The sequence below is a fragment of the Pan troglodytes genome, chromosome X (genome assembly GCF_028858775.2).
Source record: "Pan troglodytes isolate AG18354 chromosome X, NHGRI_mPanTro3-v2.0_pri, whole genome shotgun sequence".
Classification (NCBI taxonomy): Eukaryota; Metazoa; Chordata; class Mammalia; order Primates; family Hominidae; genus Pan; species Pan troglodytes.
In genome coordinates, this window is record NC_072421.2 from 15,486,615 (window position 1) to 15,510,661 (window position 24,047).

Sequence of the window (24,047 nt, forward strand, 5' to 3'; positions counted from 1 at the left end):
CATTTTTTATTTTCTTTTCTTATCTTCTCTTTTCTTTCTTTCTTTATTTTATTTTGAGGCAGGGTCTTGCTCTGTCACCCAGGCTGGAATGCAGTGTTGTGATCATAGCTCACTGCAGCCTTCAATGCCTGGGCTCAGGTGAGCCTCCCACCTCAGCCTCCTGAGTAACTGGGACGACAGGCATGTGCTACCATGCCTGGCTAATTTTTATTTATTGATTTTTTTTTTTTTTTTTGAGATGGAGTCTCGCTCTGTCGCCCAGGCTGGAGTGCATGGCGTGATCTTGGCTCACTACAAGCTCAGCCTCCTGAGTGCACGCCATTCTCCTGCCTCAGCCTCCCAAGTAGCTGGGACTACAGGCGCCCACCACCAAGCCTGGCTAATTTTTTGTATTTTTAGCAGAGACAGGGTTTCACTGTGTTAGCCAGGATGGCCTCGATCTCCTGACCTCGTGATCTGCCCTCCTCAGCCTCCCAAAGTTCTGGGGTTACAGGCGTGAGCCACCGCACCCGGCCTAATTTTTATATTTTTATCTTTGTAGAGAGGTTGTCTCACTGTGTTGCCCAGGCTGGTCTCGAACTCCTGGCCTCAAATGATACTCCCGTGTTGGCCTCCCAAAGTGCTGGGATTACATGAGTCACCATGCCTGGCCATTTTTCTTGAAGTATTTTCCACTTTCCTAAAGGTTTTTAAATGCATTAAAGTCTACTAGATAACAAACTTCGTATTAGACTGGTGCAAAAGTAATTGCAGCATTTGCCATTATGTTTAACTGCAAATACCACAGTTACTTTTGCATGAACCTAATAGAAAAATACCATTTTACTAAAGAAACCGAAGTGATTTTTTTCTACTAATTCTGAGGCTGCAATGTGGATATTTACTAGAATGTTCTCTTGAAACTCTGACAGTGATATTTGTTTGCAAGTCATTATGTGAAACAATCAAAATGTGGAAATGTATCCACATAAATAATGACCTGTCAAGGGAAATGGAGTTTGTCCATTTTGGTCCCCTGTGTCATTATTTAGTTTGTTTGCTTGGTAGGAAGCACCACTTTATATTGCCAGAGATTTTCTTTTTGAATGTTTGGGTACATTATATCATTTTTAAAGATCAGATCTACTACATAACATTATCTTTACATTATGAGTTTTATTTTTAAGCCCCTAAATTACAACTACTGATCAAAGCTTACCACTTTTTAGACCTTAATGAATCCTCCATTCCCAGATGGTTATTGGAAATTGGTGTTATTTATCTCCATGGTTATGACAAAGAAGGTAACAAATTGTGTAAGTATATTTAATTTATGTTCTGGCTTTTCAAGATTTTGAGATTGAGATATCTATGTCAACTGAATTAAGAATTGGCAGAACTTTCTCCATCTGTAGCACTCCTCAAGTCTTCTGCAATGAGGGATTGGCAGGACCATTTTTACAGAGTGTTAGATACTTAGTAGCTGTGCATACTGTTTGCATTATAATAAAGTAGGCAATAAAGGCAAAAAATAAATGCTGCATCCTACAGCATAAACAAAGTTATTTAATTCAGAGTCATTATCTTCTTTCTAATCTGTCTGTGATATTAAAACTCATCTTAGTATTTTTATGGAGAATTTTTTTGACAGTCGCTAAAGGTTGCTAAATAGGCCTTTTCCTTTTCGAGTCTCCCATAATCTCACTCTAGCTTTTTCTGAAATGTGTATTATAATGAAAGGAACAGTAACAATCATCTCTTTTGTTCCAATGACTCCCCTGTTATACCTCTCTCCCACTTGCCCCAAATCCAGCCTGGTTTTATACCAGGGATGCAACTTGGCAGGCATGTTCAAGCCCCATACTGAACAGATGTCCTGCACTCATCTTCACTCCTCCATAGCATGTGGTCCGTCTCTGAGCAATACTCTTTTTGCATTTTCCTCTTACTGCCACCTCCTCCTTTTCAACCTTTTTTTCTCATTTTTCTTCTTCCACCTGTCCATTAAAGGTGTTTCCCAGGCTTTATTCCTTTCTTGCTTCTTTTACTTTACAGCTGATACAGTCTCCTTGGGTGATCAATCACGAGCATCTTGGCAGCTTTAGCTACCTCCCCCGGCACAGTATTGACCCCACACCATCCCCAGGCCACATGCACATACCTAGCTACCCACTGACTGCCCCCTCCTGACTGTCAGCAGCCTTTAGCACAACACACTACTGAACATCCATGCCTGCCCACTTGCTCACTTTCTGTATTGCCCACCTCAGGCCCACTCATTGGCTCTTCCTCTAATATAGCTTCAATTTGGCCTTTTTTCCATCCTCACCAGCTACTTCCTCAATTCAGTTTCTAACTACTACACCTTTGCCCCAGTCCCTTCCCAGGTCATAACCTGGTGGGTTTCCTTCTCTGCCTCCTCCAGTCTGCCCTCTGTGCTATTGCCCGAAAGGTGTTCTAAAATAGGAAAATGAAAGTGCCCTAGAGTTTCATTCACAGTCCTTCAAGTCCAGTTCTTTCTTATTTAGCTTCTCCTCTCACCACTCATCACATTTCATCTTAGCTACCACCACCTGAACAGTTTACCGTGCTCCACACAAACGCACGGCACTGGCTCATGCCTCCATCGCCCTGTGTCAGTATCTTTCCTCTGGACGGAACATTTTTTCCAGTGCTCAACAAAAGCAATGACTTTCTTTTTTGTTAAGCACAATGCAGAGCACATTTAGATTATTATCAAATAGTGTTTGTTCACCTGTATTTTCTTTTCCCTCTTACAAGTGAAATTTGTTTATTTCCTAAGGGAAACAGTCTATCTCTCTGCTACTCTTCAATTTAAGGCACCCAAGTGCAACAGTTTCTCACTGAAAACAAGAAAGAGATGTTTTTGATCTAAGAAATAAAATGAATTGTAAATGAAAAATGTCAAGGGAAAGGCAATATATATGTATAATAATATTATAATGCCATAAGTCTTGTTCTTATTTTTATCTTCTGCTTAAAGTCTGGATCAGGGTGAAGTATCATGTAAAAGACCAGAAAACCATATTGGACAAAAAGAAGCTCATAGCATTCTGGTTGGAACGTTATGCTAAGAGGGAAAATGGGAAACCTGTAACAGTGATGTTTGACCTGTCAGAAACTGGAATAAATAGCATTGTAAGCATTTTTCATTCATTCCAAATCAGTGTTTATCATGGCTTCCTCCCTTTCTCCTGTCCTTGCTGCCAACCACATATTGCTGTAAAATTGAGGTAACTAACTTATATTAGGGATTTATTTTTTCGCCTTGCAGTGTGAGTGTAGTCAAACATGGAATAGGGTTTGCAGAGAATTAAATTTGTTTCTGTATTTGGCGTTGAAACTGTCGATTTCCTAGAAATGTTCCTTGTCTGAGACACAGGATGGAGAGGTAGCATGTCGAGGCTGGCAAGGTATGAATCGATGTGATAACTGTGAACTTTGATATCAAACCTAATATCCTATAGCACCTGCCCTGGTGTGTGCCACATAGTAATATATTCAGGAAATATCAAGTAAGGTAATATACCATCTCGAATTTGTTGTATTCATACCATGTTTTACAGTTGCAAGATGTTCACATGAGTTTTGCACATATAACACTTTGTGATTTTATTGAGTGTTTTTGTTTGCTTGTTTGGATTTGTTTTCTATCTGTTTGATTTGGTTAGCTTTGGAAACCAGTTTTCTTCAGGTGATTTTGCCAAGCTTGAAAAATAAGTAAAACCTACCTGTGTTTAATTTGGGTCCTTGTGACCTTAGTGATACCTACAAACCCTTCAGCAGCAATTGAGATCACTTGGCACATTTATTCTAACTACTATCTCTTATATTTAATCTGTGGCTGATTCTGATAGCAGTAATGTCGTATTCACAAACGTGCTCAGGGCAGTGTTGAAATCTTTTTGGAATTCCATTTGGCAAATTATGTTAAGAACCTTAAAGTGTTTGTATTTATATTCTTTGCCTGGTAACCAACTTCTGGAAATCTATTCTAAAGAAATAATCCTGAGTACAGAAAAAGCATCATACATCAAAATATTTTCCCAGTGTCATTTAAAGTAATGAAAAATTAGAAAAAAATATAAATGTTCAACATGATGAAATGGCAAATTATGGTATATCTAGTTGATGGAGTATACATATAGCTATGTAAAATGGTGTTTTTAAGGAATTTATAGTAATATTGGAGAGAACACTTTTTTCTGAGATGAAAAAAGCTGTATGATTATACATACTATAATATGTATGTATTCTATACCATGGTGATACATAGCCCAACAAAGGAAACTGTAGACATAACAAACACAAAACAAGCTAGAGAGAACTGCTAACAAGAGCTTTCTTGAAGTGGTAGGACCACAAAGTTTTTTCATGTTTCTATTTCTCTTTTTATTTTTCAAGGATCCGATGCCCTGGAGTTTTGCAACCTAGTTTCCATGTCAGTGGTTTTAAATTAGAGAAAGTAAATTATTTTATATCCAAAATCAAAATCAATTTGCCTAGATAAATAAATATTCCATAAAAATAAATCATGATTCTTTTGTCCTTTGGATATGATAGTTTCCTAATTATTAACCCAGAATCATGAAGAATAAATGTTAATATTTTTGTTGCCAAGTATAAGGACAGAGAATTGACTTGAACTGTTTTATTTTTTCAAGCTACTTATATCTCACCATCTTTAATTTGTAAATAAGGTGTATTTGCACTACTAAGTATTTAAGTCATTATTGTTTTAAAATACTTGAATCTTACTGAATAATTTATTTTCATAAATGACCCTTTCATGAGTCACAAAGAATTTAAGTGAGCTTATAAACATGTCACAAAGAATTTAGGTGAGCTTATAAATTTCAAGGCAAAAAATAAGAAAATCATTTGTTAGAGTTGGGACACCAGTTTGGCTCTAAGCTTTCAGCTGCCTGCCTGAAAGAAATGCAATCATTTAAAATTATTCAGCGGCCATCCTTCACAACCAGTGTCTTAGAAGTATATCCATTCCTAATACTTGAACTAGAAAGTCTTTCATGGGTCCTCAAAAGGACGTTTTACAAGATAATAACAGCCTCGAAAACATCCTTATAGAATGCTGAGCAATAGGGTTGATGGAGCTATTTCTTGTAGTCCCCATTAATAGAATACACCAGTGACATCTTATCATATCCACTTGAATTAGCAGTAACTCACGATTTTACGAAGAAGGATATTCAATTAAATAAATGATAGAAACAAGAATGTTATTCCAAGACTATTTAGACAAAGTCTCTGGGGGCCATAAATTCTAGACTAGGTAACCAAATTTTTATATAACTGGTTCTTTTCAGCTATTTTCTTTGACTGTTACTTAACTGCCAATTATGAAAACTCCATGCACAGTGGCTATAATGATTAGTTACAAAGGTGTTATTATATATATATACACACAAAGGTATTTTATATATATATATACACACACACACACACACACAGACACACACACACACACAAAGGTATTATTATATATATACCCGTAACAAATACTTAAGATAGTTAAGGACGCTTACTTTTAGTTTACTGCAATTAAAGATGCTGCAACTAACATTCCAGGGATGAATTTATAGACACTTATCTCTAGGAAAACCCACCTTTCCAGTAATTGTGATGGATTTCAGTTTGCTTGGTTGTATCTTTCATCCCACAGTCTTTATAAGATGGCCAATCAGAATTAGTGAATCAGTATGTGGCCATGGAGTGAAATGTCCCATGGAAATAACCTTAATGACCTGATTTCCTGTTGCTGTGCTCAAAGCAGTAGAACCAACCAGATAGCTATGTTTGTAGTCTCCCAGAAATCAGAATCAGTGAACAACACTGGAATATAAACTAAAAAACTAATTCTAGGTCTCTAAATAAAATGAAAAAAGCCAGAAATGGAGTAGATACAGCAGGCCAATGTGATTAGATTAAGTATTGTGTTTAAAAAAAGGTTGATAAAATATATTTTATTGACACTATTATGTGGTGTAAAAATTAGGATTAAAAAGCAAATATATGAGAATTTACATACATGTGTATTATTATCCCAAGTAGTCTGATTATAAACTGTATACTTGTTTCAATAATTCTTTAGTTATTCAACAGATTTTTAGAATTTCTCTATGGAGATTGCTTTTAGATCCATTTTATGCCCTGTTGCCTTAGTAGCCTGAAGTGTGTAACTAGTTTGAGGTAATGTGAATAATTTTAAAACATCACTAAGCATCTGGTTTCTTCAAGTCAGTTTTAGGGCTGATTATTATAAATAGCTTAATGACCTAAAATCTTAATCCTTGAGAATATAGATATTTACATATGAGCTTACTTTCTAAAGAATTTAATAATTGTCTCATTTGTATTTAATAATTTATCACCTTTAGAAATGTGCAATTTTAAGTTCTCTAATGTGGACAGTCTTAAAGATTTAATCTTTATTTTAGGACATGGACTTTGTACGCTTTATCATCAACTGCTTTAAGGTTTATTACCCTAAATACCTCTGTAAGTAACTTACTCCTTTATAAAGAATATAACATATTGAAACTGTAGACAATGTCTGAGAATTGTGGAGCCTTATGTTATTATAGACTTTCATACCTAAAACTTTGTTTTCTGATGAAGAATTTTAAATATGTTCATAGACATTATTGTAACACATACAGAGGAAAGTTTTTCATAAGTATTCATTGTCCTTCACAGTTAATTTTAAGAGTTTAAGTTCTAAACCATATATATGGCATCCTATAACACACACACCCACTCACACACATAGGTACATAAAAGCATACATTTATTTCAAAATTATCTCATTTTTACTAATATTTCAATTTAGAAATTCATTTCAAATAGTATTTATTATATGAAACTTCTTGCATACAAGAACAGATAAGCAGTATTGATAAAGTACACTGTATAATAAGCAATATTGATATATAAAGTACACTGTTACCAACTGCTACTTAAAAATTGTCATTAAGAAAATACTTGACTAGAAGGTACTACATTTGAATCTGGCATTTGGAGTTTGTTTGTTTTTTATTGTGACTATTCCATTAATTACCTGAATGAAGAACTCCTAAACCTTATATAGTCCATTTTTTACTTGTTGAATTTGTATGATGGGTTCCCCCTAGGGAAGCCGAGATGCCAACTCACATAAACAGTCAAGTATATTTAACCCCAATGGTTTAAAAGTGAAAAGACAGCAGAGAGGCAACAGAGATGTCAGAAAATGGGAATTTACAGATCTGCCTGAGCGTACTCCTAGAAAACAGCAAATTGGGTCTTTTGGGACTCGTGACTCAGGTGACTTTAGCATAAAATCCCTAAATTATCTTAATTTGGCATGTTAATTTTATTGTTAATGTGAAGTGAGGAATAGACAAAAAGCATAATGGATATCAAGAGTCAGTGCCACCCCTAGCTCTATACTCTCATCTTTTCAGAGAGAGTATTCATGAATATTTTTAGGTAAAAAGAATGATCAATAGTGTCCAGTTTGGGGAACCTGTACTATCGTCAGTTCGTTATGGATTTTTCCTGTATCTGGCATGTACCCTGATTCCTTAAGGCCTCCAGAGCAGTGCCAGTCATTGGTCAGTAGGGAATCACTACCCCATAGTTTTAGTTTGTTGCTCTTATGGACAAAATGAAAAAATATCCACTTGATCATTGAAATATCTAAAGGAGTTTGTGAAGAGCCACTTATCAGTAGTATAAATATTATTATTACTTTGTAAAATACATCTGAGATTCTTTTGAGAGAACTATTAAAAAGTTAATAGATCTATATAAAGATGAGTTGTAATACTATTCATCTTAACTAGAGATTTTATATATATATATACACACACATATATATATATTCTACCTACATAATATAGTTTTGCAGACATTGAATTTCATGGAATCTTAATTGATTATGCTTCAAAATCTGTCATGAAGAATAACTATTATATCTTAAAACCTTGAGTCCACATTATTTTAAGCATATCCCAGACGAAGACTGAGGTATTAAGCACCAGGGTGCCTCTTTACAGATGCCTTTTTCCTTATATGTACTTTACTTGTCCTACATTAATGCAACAAGTCTAAGAGGTTCTCTGCTCAGAGAAGAGTGAAATTACATTTTGATTCCTCTGGAATAGAGGAATGAATTGAATCTCAAAAATCTTCTTTGCAGTTTCTGGTTCTTTCTCACAGTTGTCTCAGTTGTTAATAGGGCTGTTTAGTATCTTCAACTCAGTGTGTAAATAATACTTACGTATACTTTGGAATTATTAGCTTCCTGGAGCTCATGATATAAAGTAGAAATAATTTTTGTTTCTGAAAACGTAGTGATGTATTAAAAGGGGAGGGGGCAACTGTGAGACTGGTTTAACAATAGAATCTCTAGAAAATTATAATTGAAACCATAAATTAGACCTGGAAATGATTTTAAAGTTCAGTGGCTTCAGCACTACTTTGACATGCCACATCCAAAGACTCCATTTATCCACTTAACTGTTTTCTTTTGTACCTCCCTGCAAACAACAAAAGCAGTGAGTGACAAAAGAATAGGCTGTTTACCAGAGGACAGTGACAGTGCACTATTGATTTCCCACAAGTCTTCCTCCTGGGCTGGCACCTCACCATTGTGACATGCTAGTTCAGTTCCAGCACCACATGGAATACTATTCATGATACTATACACTTCACTGAATTAGAGCTCAGACAACAAGCTCAGTTTTTACTTAAATTTAGATGACCAGTTTTTTCTAGGCTGGTATGAGTGATATTATTATAGAGGTACTGATTCACATTCAATGAATTTTTTTTCATCTTTCAGCAAAAATAGTGATCTTTGATATGCCTTGGTTAATGAATGGTGAGTATATTTATACTTTCTTAAAACAAAATGTCTAATTTCCTTTACTTTGCCGATTTAGCCATATTTCTACAATTGTTTAAAATAATGTTTATATTGTCCTTTGCATGCTCTCTTAAGAGACTGGAGCTAGAACACTCAAAGGCTATTCCTAAGCAAACAGGGCTAAAATTTTATACCCAGGATCTCAGGGCACCCATTAGTCTTCTTTAAAAACAGCCTTGCCAGGCATGGTGTTGCACGGCTATAGTCCTAGCTACTCAGGAGGCTGAGGCAGGAGGATCACTTGAGCCCATGAGTTTGAGGCCAGCCTGGGCAACATAATGATACCCATCTCTTAAAAAAAAAATTAACAACAGCCTCAAATATTCAACCATTAAGGTAATACTCTAGTCAGAAGCCTCAATTTGTCATGCACAGATAAGGTATGTCACAGAACACAGGCCTTGTCTAGGTTTCTCATGGGCTTCAGGTGTTGAGAAAGAAGGTGGAATCAGTCTGAAACTCACCCCAAATCACTGTGGTGACATGACCCTTTTGACAGTCATGATATATTTTTTGGTAAAATTTTTTTGAAAAAGCCATTGATTGATAAACTGTCTTGACCAACTTTAAAATTACTGTAAATTGAATGTTATTTTCAGAATGTACATTCTCATTTGTGTTTGCAAAAGTCAGTTGTTACATAGAAAGCAATAGAGAAAATCAACAAATCCAAAATTTGGTTCTTTGGAAAATGCAACACAATTGACAAACCTTTAGCTAATAAAGAAGAAAAGGAAAGACTCAAAGTATTAAAATCTGTAATGAAAGAAGGGACATTACTATTGACCTTAAAGAAATAAAAAGGACTATAGGGAGATACTGTGAATGATTATATGCAAAGAAATTAGATAACCTACATGAAGTGAACAAATTCTTAGAAAGACACAAACTACTGAAACTAATTCAAGAAGAATCAGAATAGAAATATAAAAAAGGAAGTTGAATTAGTAATCAAAAAAAACTTCCCACGAAGAAAAGCCCAGGCCCAGATGGCTTCACTGGTAAATTATGTGAAATATTTAAAGAAGAATCAACATGAATCCTTCACAAATTCTTCCAAGAAATAGAAGAAGAGGGAATACGTTCCAACTTATTTTATGAGGCAAGTATAACCATAATACCAAACATCACAGGAAAAGAAAACTACAGACTGGTATTCCTTATAAAAATAGATGCAACAGCCCTCAACGAAGTACTAGCAAATTGAATCCAGCAGCATATAAAAAGGATTATACACCATGACCAAGTGGGCTCAACATATGAAAATCAACTAATGTAATCTACCATATTAATATAATGAAGGGGAAAATTATGTGATCATCTCAAGAGACACAGAAAAAGCATTTGACAAAATCTAGTACCCTCTCATGATAAAAGTACTCAACAAACTAGCAACGTAAGGTGCAAAGAGTTGAAACAACTACCAAGTTAGACCACAGTAGTCCACACAAGACCACCCCCATTTCTGACACAAACTGCAAGTTCAGGAGGTGCTCAAAATTGCCCTTAGGTTTGATAAGTCTAGTGAAGGACTCTGAGAACTCACTGAAAACTATTATACTCACAATTATGGTTTATTACAGGGAAAGAATTTAGATTAAGGTCAACCACAGAAAGTAAGGTGTAGGGCAGAGTCCAAGGAAGTACCAAATGTTGAGCATATTACTTCACTGGCATCAATGTATGGCAATGTGCATGGAGTTAGTCAACCTGGGAAGCTCACCCAAGCCTCAGTGTTCAGAGTTTTTATTGGAACTCCATTATGTAAGCATGATTGATTGCCCATGTGGTTGATCTTAGTCTTCAGTCTCCCCCAAGGTCTACTGATACTGTGTAACCCAAACCCCTACCCTGAATCACACTGTTGGTCTTTCTTCTATGGCCAGTTCCTACCCTAAGTCATATTGTCCCATTGTCACTTAAGGCCCCCAGACAAACAAAGACAATCCTATCAGGCATGAAGATTACCTCTCAGAAGCTGAGGGCAAAGTGCAGATCTCTCTTTGGGTAAGGCTAATCCTTCACAGAAAAGAACTTCCTCCACCTGTTTATAAAGGGCATATATGAAAAACCTGAATCTATGAAAACCCACAGCTAACATCTTACTTAGCAGGGAAAGAATGGATGCTTTCCCCCTAAGATCAGGAACAAGACAACACTGTCTGCTCTTACCACTTCTATTAATAAAAGAAGTTCAAGACAAGGACACGGAAAATTACAAAACCCCATTTTAGTAAATTCAAGCCTTACATAAATAAAAAGACATGTTGTTCATGGATTGGAAGACTTAATACAGTCTTTCTTCAGTATCCATGGGGGACTGGTTCCAGAACCCCTCCCCCACCACCACCACAGACTCCAAAATCCTTGGATGCTCAAGTCCCTCATATAAAATGGTATAGTATTTGCATGTAACTGACACACGTCTTCCTGTATACCTTTTTTTTTGTTTTTTGAGATGAGTCTCATTCTGTCACCTAGGCTGGAGTACATTATCACAATCTCAGCTCACTGCATCCTCTGCCTCCCAGGTTCAAACGATTCTCCTGCCTCAGCCTCCCAAGTAGCTGGGACTATAGGCACCTACCACCACACCTGGCTAATTTTTATATTTTTAGTAGACACAAGGTTTCACCACATTCGCCAGGCTGGTCTAGTCTTGAACCTCAAGTGATCTGCCTGCCCCGCCCTCCCAAAGTGCTAGGATTACAGGCATAAGTCATCATACCTGGCCCCTCCTATATACTTTAAATCATCTTTAGATTATTTATAATACCTAACACAGTGTGAGTGCTATATAGTTGTTCTACTCTATTGTTTCTTATTTATATTTTTGTCGTATTGGTTTTATTTATTTTTTAATATTTTCAGTTGTGGTTGGTCAATCAAAAATCCATGGATGTGAAACCTGTGGATATGGAGGGCCGACTGTATTGTTAAGAGGTCAACACTTCCCAAATTGATCTACTGATTCAGTGCAGTCCCTATCAAAAGCCCAGCTGCCTTTTTTGCAGAAATGGATATGTTTGTCCCAAAATTCATATGAAAATGCAAGAAACCAAGAGTAGTCAAATCTTGAAATAGAAACACAGAGTTGGAGGACTTAACACTTCCTGATTTCAAAATTTACTACAAAGCTACAGCAATCAAGACATTGGGCATGTATGGGCATAAGGATAAACGTATAGATCAGTGAAATCGAATTGAGGGTCCAGATATAAACCCTAATGTTTATTATGGTCAGTTGATTTTTTTTTTTACAATGGTGCCAAGACTATTCAGTAGAGAAATAAGGCTTTTTAAATAAAAGGTGCTAGGACAACTGGGTATCCACATTCAAAGGAATGAAGTTGGACCCCACCTTACATCATATATAAAAATTAATTCAAAATGAATCAGAGACCTAAATGTAAGAGCTAAATCTCTTAGAAGAAACACAGGATTAAATCCTTGTGCTTGGATTGGGCAATGGTTTCTTAGATATGACAACAAAAGCACAAGCAACAAAATAAACAAACAGATAACATTGGACTGCATTAAAATTGAAAACTTGTGCCTTCAAGGACACTACCAAGTAGGTGAAAAGACAATTCTCAGAATGGAAGAAATCATTTACAAACCATACATTTTATAAGGGACTTATTCTAGAATATATAAAGAACTCTTACAATGCAATGTTAAAAAGACAAGTGGCTGGGCATGGTGACTCACGCCTGTAATCCTAGCACTTTGGGAGGCCGAGGTGGGCAGATCACCTGAGGTTAGAAGTTGGAGACCAACCTGGCTAACATGGTAAAACCCCATCTTGACTAAAAATAGAAAATTAGCCAAGCATGGTGGCACACGCCTGTAATCCCAGCTACTTGGGAAGCTGAGGCAGGAGAATCGCTTGAACCCAGGAGGCAGAGGTTGCAGTGAGCCAAGATTGCGCCATTGCTCTCCAACCTGGGCAACAAGAGTGAAACTCTGTCTCAAAAAAAAAAAAAAAAAAACAAGTAACCCAATTAAACGAGTGAAATATTTGAATAGATGTTTTTCTAAAGAAGATAAACAAATGGTCAATAAGCACATAAAGAGATGCTGAGCATCAGTAGTCATTAGAGAAATGCAAGTCAAAACCAAGTGAGGTGTGATTTCACACCTACTAGGGTGGCTAGAATCAAAAAGACATAATAACAGGTATTGGCAAGGATATGGAGACATTGGAAGCCTCATACACTGCTGGTGAGAATGTTAAGATGGTCTGGCCACATCAGAGAACAGTTCGGTAGCTAAACATAGAATTACCATATGACCCAAAATTCCACTCCTTAGTATATGCCCAAGAGAAGTGACAACATATGTCTACAGAAAAACTTGTACACAAATGTTCATGGCAGCATTATTCATAATAACAAAAAGTGGAAACAGCCTAAATATTCATCAGTTGCTGAATGGAAAAGCAAATATTGCATATCTATAAAATGGACAATTATTCAGTCATAAAAGGGAATTAAGTACTGATACATGCTACATTATGAATGAAACTTGAAAATGTGCCAAGTGAACAAAGCCAGTAGAAAAAGCCATGTTGTATGGTTTCATTTAGATAAAATGTCCAAAATAAGCAAATCCATGAAGACAGAAAATAGATTAGTAGTTGTTAAGGACTTGGAGAAGGAGGCCTAAAGAGAGATTGCTATATGAAGGTTCTTTTTGGTGTGATGAAAATGTTCTAGATTAGATTGTGGTGGTGGTGGTGGTGGTTGCACAATTCTGTGAATATACTAAAAACCATTGACTTGTATAAAGGGGGGATTTTATGGCATGTAAATTATATCTCAATAAAGTTATGAAAAATCAGATTTATCAGATTAAAGTAGCATAGTTTCAAACATGTCAACTCACATTTTAAATTGAAATTAATGAAAATTTAAATGTTATGTAAAAAACTTATAGTTAGCTAAAATAAAAAGATACTTCTCCGAACCATTTAATGTTTATCATACTGTTCTTATTTTCTGTTTTTTTAATTGGCAGTTTTGCAAATTTAATGCAGTATTTCTCTTTTAATTTCTTAAAAATGTACTTAGATTGTCACAGTGAAAATGAGGTTTAAAAATTAAGCATAAATAAGAAATGACATGACAGAACAAGATTGTAATTACCAAACAGCTGTGTTTGATAACAGAACAGTGCAGTTCGTGCCACTGCACTCCAGCCTGGGTGACAGAGTGAGACTCTGTCTCAAAAAAAATTTAAAAACCAGTTTATTTTTGAGATTTCGTAAGTTTACCACAATTATATAAACTGCAAGGCCTGGGAGAGAGGCAGAGAAGTGGAGGGTTAGAAAGGAAGGCTGGATCCAGCTCACACTCATAATAAGAAGGGCTATTTCTTTCTTTCTTTTCTGACTTGCTGTTTGAGAAGGTTTTTCAGTTAGAGAGTTTATCAGAACCATAAGGTAAATGACTCTTTCCATACTATTGTGCAGTTATTTCCTGAATCATATTGCTGTTTGATTCAGTGTCTGGAAATCTAAATAGTTGGGATCATTGATGGATTTGTTCAGAGGCCAAAACCCTGATAAGTTTATTAATGAACATCAGGGTAATTTAATCTTCCTGAATCTTCATGGAACATTTGAAACCCATAAGGGAGAGCCACAATGTAAACGCCTACAGAAATTAGAGAATGTTAATTAAGTACATCACGTAAAGATAAATATTAACAGATTGTAGCCCAAACTGATTTCAGAAGACCTGGGTTAGCATTTATGGTAAATTAATTGAGACTAGGAATGATGAGAATTTTAATGAAGTGACTGGTTTTTCTTCAGCTGCTTTCAAAATTGTGAAAACCTGGCTTGGTCCAGAAGCAGTGAGCTTGTTGAAGTTTACAAGCAAAAATGAAGTCCAGGACTATGTCAGTGTAGAATACCTGCCTCCCCACATGGGTGGAACTGTAAGTATTTGAAACTTGTTTATAAAACAATACTGGATAATGGCACATTAGGCTGTATACTTTCCTCAAGGGAAAAAGAAAAGTAGTACCATAATATGCAAAGAAATATCACAGATACCCCCAAAATAGCAAGTAGTGTTACACACATTTTTAAAGTTTTTAAGTTAATTTTTTATTTTTTAATAGGTAATATATTTATGTGGTTCTAAACTGAAGAGTATTCAGAAGAATAATGAGAAATAAGTCTTCAGTAAAAATATCACCTCCTACTTCTGTTTCCAACCACCATATTCCCTCCCCAGCTGAATTTCTTGTATTAATTTGCAGGGATATGTATTACCCATATAAACAAGTATAGTATATAATTTTTCCTCCCTCTCATCTCTTCTAAAGTTAGTGTATTTATGTGCTAGTGTGCATCCTGCTTTTCTCTTCACAGTATGTCTTATTCCAAATCAATATGTAGCAGGCTCTCATACTCATTTATGGCTGCATAGTATTCTACTATCTAGACATAAGTTAGTGAATTTCCTCTTGATGTGTCTTTAGTGTGCTTCCAATTGTTTGCTGTTCAACCGTCTTTTTAGTTAAAAAGATACTATTAAGCATATACTATCCAGATTTTTTTGAGCTGATTTTTACTACTTATAAAAAAACTGTACAACTTATGGACTTGGTACACTTTGGGTTAACTTCATAATGTTTCACTTATTTGATTTTTTTGCAATCTATTTTTTATACTGCCTGCCTGGCAAAATTGTATTCAATCAGAACTAGCAAGAGGAATAGTTTCGATATGTCCTTCTGTTTATTGTCTTTGATTAGAAAAGACCTGAACAAATATTTTTAATTTGAAGTCTGCTTCTTTCTTATTCTAAGGCTTTATATTTCACATTTTCACCTAGAAAAACCAAATATACTTCATTTCAGGTGCTATGCTTGATTTAAAATGTGATTTTATTTATTTTTAATAATTTGCTCATAAAATTGTTATATCTTAAATAATTATAATTAATATAATTCATAACATTTTAAATAATGTTAATTTTATGTATAGAAATGGTTATTTTATTTCCCCTCTCTGTCCTTAGTGATATGTTTCTTCAGAATTACAGTCAAAATTATAGTAGGACTACTATTTTTTCACATTAATTTTTAAGTATTTTTTTTTCAAAAAGTAATACATATACATGATTTTTTAATAAAGTAAATACAATACCAGAGATTGAAAAGTATAACAGTACCATGAAAACTACATCTGCCTTCCCAGGTCCATGCCCACTGCCACTCCCTAAAGGCAGTCACCATCAAGTTTTCTATCCCTCTGGAGTTATCTATTACAGTTTTTTACACAATGGTCACATACCATATATATTGTCCATTTGTACTTTTTTCACATCTTTTATTTTTCAGGTTACACCATATTGATTCACAGAGGTCTATCTCATTTTTAAACCAAAATATTCTACTGTATGGACGGATATAACATAATTGATTTAATCACTCTTCTTTTAAAGGGCTGCACTGATAGTTGTATTCTAATTTTTTGCCATTACTAGTTTTGCTGCAGTGAATATCCTTGTAATAATTCTTAATATATGTGTGCAGCGAGAATGCATACAGAATAAACTCCTAGAAAAAAATCTGTGAGTATAGTTTTTAATTTAGATAGCTGTTGCCAAATTTCCTCTAAAGAGATTGTGCCCATTTACCAATAATGTGTGAGAATTCTTGAACCACCTCCTTGCCAGCATCGCATATTCTCATTTTTGTAATCATTGCCAGTCTCAGGTAAAAAATATTTCACTGTCATTTTAATTTGCATTTCTTTAATTATAAGTGATGTTGAAAACTTTCTTATGATTCAAAAGACAATTTTCATTCTTTTTCAGTGTATTCTGTATCCCTCTTCTATATTGTTACAGAACTTATATAGTTCTTTAAAAATACACACACACACACACACACAACATATACATTTAAAGCTTTTATCCATCTGAAATTCTTTTTGGTGTAGAGAGCGAGCTAAAGATCTAAGGTGATTCTGTATAGATGGCTAGCCAATTGTCCCACACCACTTATTGCTCTTTTTCTTTCTGGTTTGAAATGCTTCCTTTATTTTAAATTTCATGATCTAATTAAGTGTGTTTTCTTGGCCAAAGTAATGAATTGTAAATCTACTAAGAGGGTTATTTCTCTACCCACCATTTAGTAGGCTCATGTGAAATTATTTTCTTGTAGGATCCTTTCAAGTATAGCTATCCACCACTAGTAGATGATGACTTCCAGACCCCATTGTGTGAGAATGGGCCTATTACCAGTGAGGATGAAACTTCAAGTAAAGAAGACATAGAAAGTGATGGCAAAGAAACATTGGAAACAATTTCTAATGAAGAACAAACACCTCTTCTTAAAAAGGTAACTTTATAAATAAAATGAAACTGAATCACAAGATGTGGTCTATCCCCAATTCTGACACTAGCCAGCTGTGTGATTTTGGGTAATTCACTTAACCTGCTACCCTTCCACATTTTTGTGTGTAAAAAGAAAGAGGAAGGATGGGATTAGCTGACCAGAAGCACCACTTTAGTGTATTTAAGTCTGATTCCAGGCCAGGGCCTGTGTCTTATACCTGTAATCCTAGCACTTTCTGAGGCTGAGGTGGAAGGATCGCTTGAGCACCGGAGTTTGAGACCATCCCGAGCAACATAGGGAGGCCCTGTCTCTACAAAAAATAAAAAATTAGCCAGACGTGATAGTGCATACCTGTCATCCCAGCTACTCTGGAGGCTGAGTTGGGAAGATCGCTTGAGCCCAGGAGGTCGAGGCTGTACTGAGCCATGATTGTGCCACTGCACTCTGACCTGGGTGACAGAGTGAGACTTTGTCTCAAAATAAAATAAAGGCTGATTCCATGCTTTTGTATAAAGACTAGCAAAACACATCTAGAAGTAATTGTTTTATCTAAAATTTTTTTGTCTAAAAGTAATTAATTTAAAACTTTGATTTAGTTCCTTTCTCTAATTTTTAAAAGAGCACTTAGTAGTTGTCACTCTTTTTACAAGTAATCAGGAACTTGATAGATGGATAAATACAATGTTATAATTTAGAAAAATTTAAAGACTCTTAAGGGAAGGACCATATTGTATTTTCTAGAGTAACCTATGTTATGTATAATAGTAGGCACTAAAATAGATGTTAATGGTCATGTTAATATATGCTAAATAGTTATCCTTTTTTTTTTTGTCTTTAGATTAACCCAACCGAATCTACTTCCAAAGCAGAAGAAAATGAAAAAGTTGATTCAAAAATGAAAGCTTTCAAGAAACCATTGAGTGTATTTAAAGGGCCCTTACTACACATCAGGTAATCGTCAAAGATTTTATTAGCTATAATTTTATAACGTATCTTGATCACCTTGAGGGAGCCACAAAATTAAGAAAACTTCTATTTGGTTTTTGAAACTGTAGAAATATAAAACCAAGAGTTATCTGAAGACTTACCTTGGTTTCCAGACGTAGTGCATATTTTTAGCTACCTTGCTTTCTTCTATTATGTTGAGTGTCTTTAAAGGGTTCTCATCACACATCAGATAATAAAACTAAATATTTATATATTAATAAATCTGAATGGCATGTATTTTCCTCACATTACTGATACTGTTAGACTTGCCCAAGTTTGGGAATGCCAGAAATGACACTAAAGTAAGGATTTGTTGATTTTACTTTCCAGAAGCCAAAGATGAACTGGAAAAATAGGTTTGTGACTAAAGCCAAACTTCAGGACATCTCTATTTTTCTGCTAGGTTATTTGATTCAAAATATTCCAGGTTGTTTCTTTCAGCATTGAATAAAGACCTTGTTCTCACTGATGATGTTTTTGGTTGGTAAATATATTTTGCCTTATGTTACATTGCTACACCAACTTTATGATCTCATGTAGCACTTTCTGTCCCTTTACTTGAAACCTTTCTGTATAGCTATGTTTTATGTATATCTCTTATGAACAATATAGCCAGACTTTTAAAAAATCTAATCTGACATTCTCTAATTGATAGTATTAGCTTGTTTACATATATTTTGATTACTGTTATATTTGGATTTATCTCCGCCATCTATATGTATGAAAGACAGCAAGCAAGAGAGACATAGATGCGCATGCATTTTCTGTTTTTCATGGTTTTTCTTTCCCATTTTCCCCCTTTGGAGTTTATCTTTTTTGTTTGTTTACTTGTTCCCATTTTTCTCCCTACTTATTTGGAAGTTACACATTCTGTTTTCACTGTAAACCTGTCACATCATAGGTCCTTGCCTGTAATTGTAGAGGTATGACAGGAAAAGCAGGCTAGGGAGAAAGCCAGACAGCTTTTCAACTGCACATTGGGCTCTGCTCCTCCCTTCCTCCGCCCCCGGTGAAGTCCCAGAGCTGCTCCTACACAGACACAAGGACCTAACCAACCTCTGTCTTCCTGGAGCTGCTCACAGTTGTTGTGCTGGTTACTAAGAACAATGAGATCCATAACCTTGTGGTTTTCTATGACTTACTTAAGATTGGGCTCTAGAAGAAAGCCAGCAACCATGCAAATTTACCACCTTATCCAAAACTAGGCAAAGCCCTTCTGGGAGAGCTCATTCTTAAAAACATGTGTTAGTTAGATTAAAAAACACTCCCAAGGTACAGACATTCCTCATATAAAATTAACCTATTTAAAGATGTATCTCAAAATCAACGGCTTGCTGAAAAGTCACTTTAGATTAATTATTCACCTTTTTATATAAAACAAAAACACTATTCTTCCCATAGTTTTGAGCCACCTGATACATTTGGCTAATGTAACTAAACTACACAAACTGCTTGAATCTTTTAAATTTTTTTTTAGGTCATAGGCATTACAATGGAAAGTAATAGTAAAATTTAAATATTGAAGCTCACTGATTTTACTATTTGATTAGTTCTTCCTACAGCTCCCATCCCAAACTTACTTTTATGTTTACTTTTCTCCTTCCCTATTACTTAGAAAAGCTGCTATATAGTAAGAAATTATTCTGTTAAATACATTCCTAATCATCTTTCTAAGTTATGCTCTTTTCTGTTGGTGTATAGAAATATGCCTCATTCTAATTATTTGTAATTAGGTAAAGTTGAAGCAGCAATATCTTCTTTGCTTTATTATCTATAACCTTCCAAATAGTTTAAATAAGCACACCTTAAGATAGTGCTGATTATAGGATTAATCAGAGCCTTCGTAACTCTCTCTTCTGTTTTTCCTGGTTTGCTTTTGATCTTGGGGAAAACCGTAGGACTTTTTAAATAGTGTGCATTGGATCAGTAAGATTAAAATACAAAATTGTATTAGGTAATTGTTTTGTAAGTCTTTTTTGGTGAAATGTCTTTATACAAATGAGCATAAGATATTAACTAAATATTTTTCTTCAAGCTAATGATTAGATTGTCATTTATTCTGATTATTACAAATGTCTTATGTTTTTGTCACTCCCTAGCCCAGCAGAAGAACTGTACTTTGGAAGTACAGAATCCGGAGAGAAGAAAACCTTAATAGTGTTGACAAATGTAACTAAAAATATAGTGGCATTTAAGGTAAATATCTCAAAGATACAATAAATTATGTTTGAGAATTTGACATGGGAAGTGATTTTAGACATATTCTAATTGAAAGATTGAAAATTTTGAACTTGTACAGTGTTTTTATTTATGACAATTTTTAGGCATGTTGTACTACCTTCTGGTTCTAACCAAGTCGCATAGCTTTTTCAAAAAATTTTCCCTGAGTTCTGTATCTGAATCTTTTACGTGCAGTAATAGGTTAATGTCTAAGTTAATACAAGGGTTTAATGTTTGTTGTAAATAACAACCCAAGAAAAATTACTCTTTACTATGTGAATAATTTAATTTATAATAACAGTGAACCATAAAACTATAAAATTGATAGTGCATTTTCCCCAAGTGTGGTATATTCTGGAGTGTAGTTTATATCAGATATTAACCTGATACTGAGCATTAAGTGTAACAAGACTAAGTCCATCACTACCCCGTATTGTAGGTTTTCCTGCCTTAAATCTTCTATTTAATTTAGATGTAACTACCAGGATGTTCCTGATGTGCTTTGATTATCTACTGTTTTTTAATTTCTGAACACCATTGTATTAATAACATGCAATCTAATGTGCATTCTGTTTTTGTGAATTTATGTCATTAAATTCAGGCAATTAACAGGATAAATATTTAACAGATGGATTGTTTTATTTAAGAGGGAGTCTGAATGACAATTTGACTTATATATGAGTATGTTTTTAGATAGGTCGAGATGCTTTTTTCCTGTTAGTGGGGAAAAAATACCTTCTATGCATAACCGTCAATGTTACTTTGTAAACTCTTTGTTCATTGATTATTCACTGCTCATTTTTTTTTTTAGGGAGATATACCTAATGTTAAATGACGAGTTAATGGGTGCAGCACACCAACATGGCACATGTATACATATGTAACAAACCTGCACGTTGTGCACATGTACCCTAAAACTTAAAGTATAATAAAAATTAAAAAAATAAAAATAAAAATAAATTTTTTTTAAAGTCATTCTTAAGCCATTTCCCCCCAAAAAAGCATAAAGGTTGTTATGTGACTACTGTGTTTATAAATAGGTGAGAACAACAGCTCCAGAAAAATACAGAGTCAAGCCAAGCAATAGCAGCTGTGACCCGGGCGCATCAGTGGATATAGTTGTGTCTCCCCATGGGGGTGAGTTGTCACTTAGTAGCCACAGCAGGTGTTGGGTGTGGTGGGGGTAAGGGGACCTGGACCTTGGCTCTGAGTCAGCAGAGATGTCAGGCTAGAATCTAGAAATTAGCAGAGTATCACGAGTCACCTCACCTCGCTGTACACATCTTTTTTCCCACATGTGAAATGGGGTGGTCAAAGAGGTCTCTAAAGCCCTTTCCAGCATTAAAATGTAATTGTTTCTAACAAGTAAAATTGTTTAAACTGACACCAATTGAAATTGAATTTCAAAAGAGAAATTCCTCACTTTTAGAACTTCTTCCTTTTTAAAGATATTTCCATTTTCTTCTTTTTCCTTAATGTTGAGTTCCGGAATAATGCTTTAAAACACATGCATATCCAACCGCTTTGAAGGTTCCTGTTTATATGCTGAATTACCCTTTTGGAATGCAGGTTTCACAGTCTCTGCCCAAGACCGTTTTCTGATAATGGCTGCAGAAATGGAACAGTCATCTGGCACAGGCCCAGCAGAATTAACTCAGTTTTGGAAAGAAGTTCCCAGAAACAAAGTGATGGAACATAGGTAAGCTTTTTCCTCACATTCTTCTCAAATGTAGTGGGAAGAATCAGAAAGAGAAAAGTGCCTCCATGGACCAGGTGGCCTCCCTTTCTTCTTGCATCTGCTGGGTGCCCTGCAAGGCTCTGGGGATGCCCAGATGAAAGAGACCTGGTGTTGCTCAAGGAGGTCACTGATAGCAGAAACTCATTTGCAGGCCAGTGCAAGAGTCTGGATCTGTCCAGATCACAAACACAGATTGTCTCAGCAGTTCTCCCTGTAGGAACGCTTACCTTACATACTAGAATGTTTTTTGCAGCATTGTTTGTAATAGTGAAAAACTGGAAAGAAAGAATCTAAATCGTAACCAGTAAAGCAATAGTGAGATACATTTGAGTATATCCACACTAAAGTGTGCTGCGACCACTCAAAAAGGTACAGCAAGTCTATTTGTTCTGACATGGAAAGACATCTGTGATATATTTTAGAAAACAAATCTAGTGAGAAAAATTGGTTATGGACATTATCCTATTTAAGAGGGGGAAAAACTTGCATATATAGATATATACATGTATGTGCATGTATATAGATATATCAGGTTGTGACAAATTTCTTGAAAAGATATGTAGAAAAGGAGAATAGAAGAGGCTGTATTGTAGTTTTGCTTTTTTTAAATTGGAATTATGGTTTATTGGAGTGTTCACATTTTTCCCCCCAGGGGACATTTGTCAATGTCTGGAGACATTGACACATGTTGTCACAACTGGGGGATGGGGTACAGTGGGCATCTAATGGGGGCAGCATAGGGATGCTGCTAAACCACTAGCACTACACAGGACAGCCCCATCCCCCAAAAATGATCTGGCCCCAAATGCCCATAGTGTCGAGGTGGAGAAATCCTGCTTTATAGGGTAGTTAAGGATGGCCACTCCAATGACATTAGAGTAGGCCCTGAAGGAAATGAGAGAGCAAGCCACATAGATAACTGGACAGAGACCTTTCCAGACAGAACAACAAATGCAAAAGGAGTGTGCTTGGCCTTTGGGAGGAACAACAAGGAAGTCACTGTCTCTTGACTCCAGTAAGGGAGGAGCATGGTGAGAGATGGGGACAGAGATAGTAGGATATCAGATCATCCCTATGGTGAGGACTTCTGAGCGAGAGGAAAAACTATTACTTGGCACTAAGCAGAGCTATGAGGTGATCCGGGCTTATTTTTTTAAAGGATTCTTCTGGGTACTGTGTAGAAACTAGATGGTGGGCAGTGATACCAAGTTCACACTAAAGTGGAATTTGCTGTATGCCAGCACTGTTCTAGATGCTTTAGACATATTGATTCATTCAGTCATGAAGACAGCCCTGTGAGGGAGAAAGGCATTTTTCCTACTTTATAGAGGAGAAGCTGGGAAACCTGATAATGGCTATGGTTGAATGAAACCTTCAGGGCTGGGCGCAGTGGCTCACACCTGTAATCCCAACACTTTGAGAGGCTGAGGTGGGAGGACTGCTTGAGCCCAGGAGTCCAAGACCACCCTTGGCAATATAGGGAAACTTTCTCTCTACAAAAAATCAAAAGCTTAGCTGATAGATCATGAAAATAGATTAGGAACAGTGAAATTCCTGAGAAGGCTGAAAGTGCGGGGAACCAAAGCAGGGGAGGTTAGCCTTAGTCCGGAGGAGGGAGAAGCAGATGGAAGTCAGCAGCCTGCCTTGTTTTTATGTGTAATATTTAAATTTTCAAATTGTATTACAGGAGGGCCTACTTTCTGTTTTTATCAAGAGTTTTTCTTTTGTTCAAAGACACTGGTTATGGGAATATTTTGAAAGGGTAAGAAACACTGGTATAAAAGGTGTTGCAGATTAATTTGAAGTTCTTACGAA

At 35.6% G+C, this 24,047-nt stretch overlaps 1 protein-coding gene across 2 annotated transcripts in view; it reads left to right on the plus strand.

Moving 5' to 3' along the window:
* The window catches only part of MOSPD2 (motile sperm domain containing 2), a 48,994-nt gene that overhangs the window by 20,958 nt on the left and 3,989 nt on the right, over window positions 1–24,047 (plus strand). For both annotated transcript variants that reach the window (XM_520943.8, XM_016943745.4), the window contains exons 4-13: window positions 1,209–1,295; window positions 2,984–3,138; window positions 6,459–6,519; window positions 8,846–8,884; window positions 14,748–14,872; window positions 17,114–17,290; window positions 18,126–18,238; window positions 20,374–20,470; window positions 21,535–21,631; window positions 22,064–22,193. In XM_520943.8, coding sequence (XP_520943.3) covers window positions 1,209–1,295; window positions 2,984–3,138; window positions 6,459–6,519; window positions 8,846–8,884; window positions 14,748–14,872; window positions 17,114–17,290; window positions 18,126–18,238; window positions 20,374–20,470; window positions 21,535–21,631; window positions 22,064–22,193 — 1,081 coding nt within the window. The remainder of the gene's footprint in view (window positions 1–1,208; window positions 1,296–2,983; window positions 3,139–6,458; window positions 6,520–8,845; window positions 8,885–14,747; window positions 14,873–17,113; window positions 17,291–18,125; window positions 18,239–20,373; window positions 20,471–21,534; window positions 21,632–22,063; window positions 22,194–24,047) is intronic.